The sequence below is a fragment of the Taudactylus pleione genome, unplaced genomic scaffold (genome assembly GCF_031769625.1).
Source record: "Taudactylus pleione unplaced genomic scaffold, aTauple2 ptg000085l, whole genome shotgun sequence".
Lineage (NCBI taxonomy): Eukaryota > Metazoa > Chordata > Amphibia > Anura > Myobatrachidae > Taudactylus > Taudactylus pleione.
This window is the reverse complement of record NW_028284487.1, coordinates 14,374,879-14,382,500: the sequence shown is the minus strand read 5'-3', so window position 1 is coordinate 14,382,500 and position 7,622 is coordinate 14,374,879. Positions and strand designations below refer to the sequence as shown.

Below are 7,622 nucleotides of genomic sequence, written 5' to 3'. Positions count from 1 at the left end.
GCACTAAATACTTTCTTTCTGAACTTCCCACTGAATTTTTCATTACGATTACCGTACCATGGTATTAAAGAATTGCTGCAGTAGCCATTGCGTTTCTAAAATATGCATTTTTAAATCAAACCATCCTATAATAGAACTTTACAGAATACATATAGATCTTTAAATATTACAGTACACACATTTTATACACTATATGCGTACATGTGGTAAAGAATATAGACTGTAAATTACTAAATATTCTTGGTAAAGCACAACATAACGGTAATAAATAAATGTATAAAACATTTTAAACTCCAAGACCTGGCCCCTCTCCATTACTGGCACATAGCAAGTGACAAATTCGTAGATACCCATCTGCCTTTTCACTAACTGGGACAATCATAACAGGGGCGATTTAATTCCCCGGAGAGGAGCTCCCAGAGCCAATCAATTGACCGAACTGTTAAGTCCGACTAGAACCACTTATGTTGGAGAATGCCGGTTACCGTGCCTTTAGTCACGGTAACCAACATTCTCGGACTAAAAGTGCCAGCCACGAGGCTGTCAGCGCTAAGCCGGAAAACAGCATTGCAGCAGGCACCAAGGTCGGATTTCTGTTCGCACCTCAGGAGGGTGCGAGCAGAAATCCTGTAGTTGGACTTAACAGCATGGTCAATTAAGTAGCTCCGAGAACTTTTACTCAGGATTGTTCAGCATCGCACGGAATTGAATCGTCCACAAAGTTACTTAAGCCGAATGCCTATCGTCTTATATACAAGGTCACCTGTCCAGACACTGTATGCAATTTAGTCGCCTTGTAAGACAAATACAAGTTAGAGGGCACTGTACCCGACCAGAGCTGCCAACAGCCCAAATCTGATCATTTCACAAAATATGGATTGGTAAAAAAAAATAAAAAATAAAAAAAATAAAATAAAAAAGATTATTCTTCTAATAACAGCTGAGGCCAAGAATCGGATTATTTCTAAAATTGTTTCCGTCAGCTGTAGTCACAATATTTAGCAGGGAAACTTAAACACTTTAATTAGTGGCATAAACACATTTTTTACAGGATTTTCCTTAAGCCCTTATTTATCCCCAAACACATAAAGAGGTCTTCTCAGAACAGCCACCAACATGTATTTAACTTTCATGAAAAGATTATATATCAAGCAAAATGCCTGTTTATTAGCTTCCAGTGAGAAGCTTAATAAAATATGAAATGCAACAATGCTACTATGGGCAACACTACAATATTCATTACACAACTTTTTTCTTTTTGGAAACTTTTGACCTCCTCATTATACAAAGAGTGGTGTATAGTTTAAACTAAACTCCAAAGATTCCAAGAGACACACAAATATGGTACACAGACATGGTTATCCATATACAGGCAGACAGAAAATGGCTTTTGAGAAAAGAAAAGGGTGTATAAAATAGTAAACAGAGTAGACTAGGAACTTGCTATCTACTGTAGGTGCATTCTGACACTGACCAATGTAAATAGCAAAAATTATTTTTTGCATTTCACCAAGGATTAAGTTTTCAAACAAAAAGAGCAGTCTGGTGAGCAGATCAATTTAAGGACGGTTTGCAAAAATGCAATTGGAGCTTACCGTATCAAGCCAAAATACTAGTATATTAGTAGAACCTTAATAAACTATACAGAAATATTAAGCAACATCAATTGCAACGGCCAACAGTCCAGAAACCTATAGAATTAAGAAGCGTATTAAATGGGCAAATTACACTAAAGTATTTTGTTACAATAAGGTTAAAACAAACACCTTACATCTTGCTGACATCATTTAATTAATAGTTATATAATAGTACATAAGTGTGCTTACAAAAAAACCAAATGCCTTAGCAGAGATTTCTCAAATATATATCAGACGGTATATACGCTTATCAGACGGTGTATACGCTAGAGCAACCAGTTACTTACAAAGACAGCACATGTCGGTAGTGTCACTGTAGTACATTTTCACACTCTAGTGCTATAAAATCCATAGAGATATGAACAGTCATTAAAATAGTCCAGTCATGCAACTTTGCACAAGAACTTTAGAAGCAAAACACTTATGATGCAAGCAGTGTTTCCAAAGAAGCATGCTATGGGCTCTAGGAAACACACCACTGGTCAATGTAGAAGTAGGATAAGGATAAGGATGAATTACACAAAAAGCAATGCACAACAATGGTCAGCAAGCATGCTGCATAGCAAAGTGACATAGAAAAAGAAAAAAAGTCCTGTAGCAATACTAGAACTAGGCTGCCTACTGCATCTTACACTGGTAAATGTGATCGGTGCAGGTTGTTTTGAGAAAAGCTGGTAAAATACTGCTAGCTGACTATGGCTGTACCAAAGCATGTAGAGGAAAATCAACTAACAAAAAACAAAGAGTTTGCTGACAGACTGAAACCGTTGATAACGCCAATGGTTTTTACCTCCAATCTGCCAATTTATAGGATGGGGATGATTCTGGGACCGCAACCAAAGTGTGGCATTTAAAAATTGCAAAATCTATCTGTCCAAAAAGAACATGAGGAGACAAAATAAAAGTTTCAAATTATGAAGGCAATCAATACATATTGATTAAAGGGCAAAAAGAATATTTATCCTATGGGGGCAGAAAGTATTTTATGAACATATTAGGGACAAGTTATTGTGGTACTATTTAAAGGGCAAAATGATTGTCACAATTTAAATGGTCAATATTCTTTACTGATCTATTGATGGGACCAATAATTATTGACGACAGGGGAAACACTTATTTCATGCCACTATAAAATGGTACCCACACCATGAAATGACCAGTCAAATTATTACCCCCTTAATTTATTATTATACTTAAAATTATATTGATTTTGCCTCCTTAAACCAATAATGATTACACTAATAAGTGTATTGTGCCTCCTCTTTCGCTCAGAGTGACCAGAGAGCCCTGCAATCAGCTGTCACAACCACGGCTAGGTGGATTTTCTGGCTTTTCTTTTTATTTATTTTTAAACGACCACTTGATAAATGTAGTAGCTATAGTGACTTACAGGCGAAAAATTAGACCGGCAATGTGGAGAGCGGCGTTATATAAATAGGCAGGTTTTGCCCATTTCACATCAGTTTAGCCTTTAGTAAATTTTATGGAATGCAAACTGAATGAAAATCGTATGATTTTACATAACTGACCTTCAGGAAAACTACCCTGTAGACTCAATGGGGATCTGTACCTATACAGACACAAGCGGGTATATTCACTATAGTGAGTGAATTCATTACTCATTGACACATTTTAAAAAATCTACAGATGGAGCCAATTATTTTACTTGTAATTCTGTGAGGAGATCTGGAAAACATTCACTGTTTGGGGTCTGGAGGACAGATTTTGATAACCTGTGTTCTAGAAGATGCTAGTTAAATGTTAAGTAGAATCTGATAGGTTGCTATGGGCAACAATTCCATTTCTAAAAACGCTCACTTTAGTAAATCTACCCCTAGCTACCCATCGAAAATATTCCTTAAAGTTGTACTTTCTTCAATCAAATCAGTGGAAACAGTATTATTATTATTATTTTACACGAGGATCGCTAGGAGGAAAAACAAACAAAAGCAGCTGCAGGACAGCATTTATAACCCTAATTGCAAAGTATGACATTACTAATGGATGGTAGAAATCTTGTCAGTTAAATCCTTGTAGTTGGCAACAATAAATTAGGTATTTTAGATACTTCAATAGGATTCCACCCACAAAGTACAAAATAGGCCACTGTCATAGTTCCTATTTTATTTACTATTGCAGTTACCATTGTTGAAGTCTTATCTTATCCCTTAATTCACCACAGATAACTGAAGATAATTCTTGTAGATAACAAGAAATCCAGGACAAAATATCTTTTAAAACAGATGGTAGAGGTGATGTGGTGGTTTTCGTCCAACTTATTTCTTAGTGACCAAAATACAAAAGTAAAAGAAGATACTATGGCGCTTGCTATTAATCCGTTTTTATTTCTGTGGCTAGATTTCAATCTGATATTCGCTCGTACCACAAGTCTGGCTGGTACAGAAAGCCACAGCATCTCTACATTGGGCTATAAATACTGCTCTATTGTATTGGCAATCCTTCCACCTTCGATGGTGCTTGGCTAGCAACACCGCACTTGTAGCTGAATCGGAGATGTGGAACCATGAAAGAAAGAACAGCGCAGTAGACTGCAAAATCTACCAACTCAAAAAGGAATCATTTTCAAACTAAAGGGTTAAACTAATCAGAGAATGTCATTGGATACACAGTGAAAACCCTTTTCCAACACATTATTTCCAAGTTAAACTGCAACAAAAAAAATAAAAATAAATAAATTTTGAGGCTGCAGAAAGAACTAAAAACAATTTTAGGCGCATTCACTCCAATCCACATGGTAATGAAAAATACATTTGAAGAAAAAAAATTGGTCAAATAAGTTAATTGCACCATTTCCAAGACTGTGTTTTAGAATCTTAACGGTGTGATTAAAAAAAAATTGCGAGACATTTATCATGCGTTATCCGGACCTACAAACATATTACATAGATAAAAATGCACCACTAAAGCAGACACACCCAGTTTCCCAGCACTTAGGTCTCAACGAGTCCTTAAGGTTAATCCAACACAACATCATAGCATAAGTATTAGAAATGAGTGGTTTGGGTTTGACTCTGTTCTTTCTGCCAAATTAGCACAAGTTCCGATTAGTTTGGATTTATCTTATTGGCTATCCAAAACACGCGAGAGACTGATGGCCAGTATGGTGCCGTTTTTGAGATCCGAACATAAAAAAAGAGTAAAACTGAACCGCTCATGTCTAATAAGTATATTTATCTACTTAAACTGATGCAAACTCACCTATATTTCTGTTACAAAGAAAAACGCAGGAGCATGTAAGTTGAGGATTAGTGGGTACCCCAATAAAAAAGCATCCCAAAATAATCATGAAATGGCAAATTGTATGACATTAATTTCTTATTCAGTAAGTATACAAGTAAAATATGATTGCAATTTATTATTTTTATTTAGATCACTTCAAAAAGCTACCTCCACACCATCTGTATGCTGAATTAGCATATTATAAATCAATACAATGTCATTAATATTTCCTAGACAGACTCAAACATGCATTTCACTTTTAAGCACAATGATACATTAGAGAATGGATCTGTCACATTTCCCATGACAATCACCAACTAAAATAAAAACTTGATACACACTAAAAGTTTACTCAATATAATATAGAAAATGCAATAACCTAACTTAAACTGTATATTTGGAGCATTACTGGAAATTTAGAACAGTAATTAATATTACATGAAAAATTAAGGATGGAGCCAGCAGTACAGTTTAGGGGATAAAAAAATAATAATAATGTCACCTGGATCATAGTTTGCATTTTGTTGAATTTAAAAAGAAAAAAAAATAAATAAAAAATTCCTGTCTCACTATGGTCCTTTACCAAAGTTTTATATCTCTATCTCTATCACAGATTAATAATGCGCAGTTCTAGACACACCCCACTCCTAGGTTAACATTTTATTTACAGTTCTCGCTTTAAGTTATTTTAAATACCACACAATTACTTGTAAGTTTTTTGTTTGTGTTTTTTTAAGTACACAAGTGCAGTAAAGGTGCCTACACACTAGAGTACTCGCAAACTATGATGTAGTCAACGATTTCCCTTTATCTCCCCGTCACTCCCAGACATATATCGTGCTTAAAACTGTGCAATCTGACCAACGACCTATCGTGCATCCTTAACGATTTCCAGTGTGTCGGTATTGCTACATGTAGGTAAAATCTGAGAATACAACAAACGACCCGCGGGACCCTGAGTCATGATAGTTAGTGGACGCTACACGATTGGTCGTTCCGATGCATCAGAATCAGCCAAAAAAAATTGTCTAGTGTGATCACAATTCACCCTCTTTGCACCACCTATAGTTCTGGACTGTGTGTATGCTGGCATTATTAAGAGACACAGGTTATCACAAGTTTGTATCAATAATATCAAAACCAAAGAGGTTATATTCAGTACCAACAGGCCATGCTAAATAGCATACAAATAACCTCCACTACTCAGTGACATTTACCCAAGTTTGCATTTTGCTTACTGTGTAACTATATATAATCATATAAAATCAAACAATAGAAGTGGTTTGAACTGATTTATTAGCCAAGAAATCTGTCTATGCATTGCTGGCCAAGTCAATGCAAGAAGCATTGCCAGGGTGTCCCTCCACAAATGTGCCTGAATCTCATTGTTATTACTATAAGGCAGGCAGCTCTTCCCACTGTGCACAGTCCCATTAGAGAAATAAGTTGTGTACTGACAGGAGGGCTGTACGGATTGTGTGTTTATGGCCAAGTAGTGGCAGTAACCCTCCCTTACTAGGAATATTAACTACAGGGTCAGAGTAATAACCCTGGCTGCACAGACATGACTGGCAGGGGAGCCTGGGAGCAATCACTGCCACTACAGCAAAGAGCTTGCACTCTACACACCCACTACGCGTGTTTTTCGTGCCGCACGACGGGGGGCTGAGATGGGACTTGTGCATATTTTACTTTTTATGGCCCTGTGCAGCAGGCAGCCCCCTCCTCTCAGCCAGCAGCTGCCATCCTAGCAGCAGACACATGGCACAGAAAGTACACAGCAGGTAACGGGCACTCACCCCGGACTGGGAGCAGGCAGCAGGACAGCAGAAGCACAGCGCCCAGCGGAGCTCCCATGTTCTTCCTGGCCGTGTAACCACCCTCCTTCCTCCCCGGCTCTGTCCGCTCCGGCTCTCTATGTCTCAGGCAGCTCCCATGGCCTCGGACCCCCTCCTCCTGTCCCGCCTTCTCCTCTTCCGACTGCCGCCGCACGGACACTGAGAAGACACGCCTTCTCCCTCTGCTCACCTTACCCGGGTTAGCCGCGCCCTCCGCCGCCCGGACACGCCCTCCGCGCTATAATAAGAAGCCCGCTGCTGTCACTCAGCACGCCTATCCCTATCGCTCTCTCGACTGCTCAATGCTACGCCACGCCTATAAATCGTCCCCTTCTCTAAGCCCCTCCCCCTTTCTTGTAGAGTTAGCTGGGATGGGTGCACCGCCCCGAAGTGTCTGATTCTTCAATGAGAAAGGAGCTCAGAGTGTAACTTTATGTCCTGCGGTCAGACAGCCTTACAGACGCATTTACATTACCCAGTCCTCATAGCCTGCCACTGTCCGCAAAAGCGTAGTGTGTAAATAGCAAAGTAAATAAGCGTTACTCAACTATACGGCTAATACCTTTAACATAAATACTATTGATTATCTATCTATATATACATACAGCCATGACTAAAAGTTTTGAGAATGACAAGTATTGGTTTTCACAGTCTGCTGCTTCAGTTTTTATGATGGCAATTTGCATATACTCCAGAATGTCATAAAGATAGATCAGATGAATTGTAATTAATTGCAAAGTCCCTCTTTGCCATGATACTGAACTTAGGGCCTGATTCAGACCTGGTCGGAATGCTGCGTTCGCATGCAGCCTGTCGATGTTTGCAATCTGCTCATGCGTACGAGACGCAGTGTGCGTGCCTGAACCAGTCGCTGCGATCGGGAAGCGCCAGTGTTGGACTGCGGCAT

The 7,622-nt window shown here is 38.7% G+C and overlaps 1 protein-coding gene across 1 annotated transcript in view; it reads right to left on the bottom strand.

Moving 5' to 3' along the window:
• LOC148532063 (low-density lipoprotein receptor-related protein 5-like) overlaps positions 1-6,868 on the bottom strand; it is a 195,957-nt gene extending 189,089 nt beyond the window's left edge. Inside the window, exon 1 of the mRNA XM_088468375.1 lies at positions 6,677-6,868. Coding sequence (XP_088324501.1) covers positions 6,677-6,734 — 58 coding nt within the window. The 5' untranslated portion in view covers positions 6,735-6,868. The remainder of the gene's footprint in view (positions 1-6,676) is intronic.
• Between the last annotated feature and the right edge of the window lie 754 nt (positions 6,869-7,622).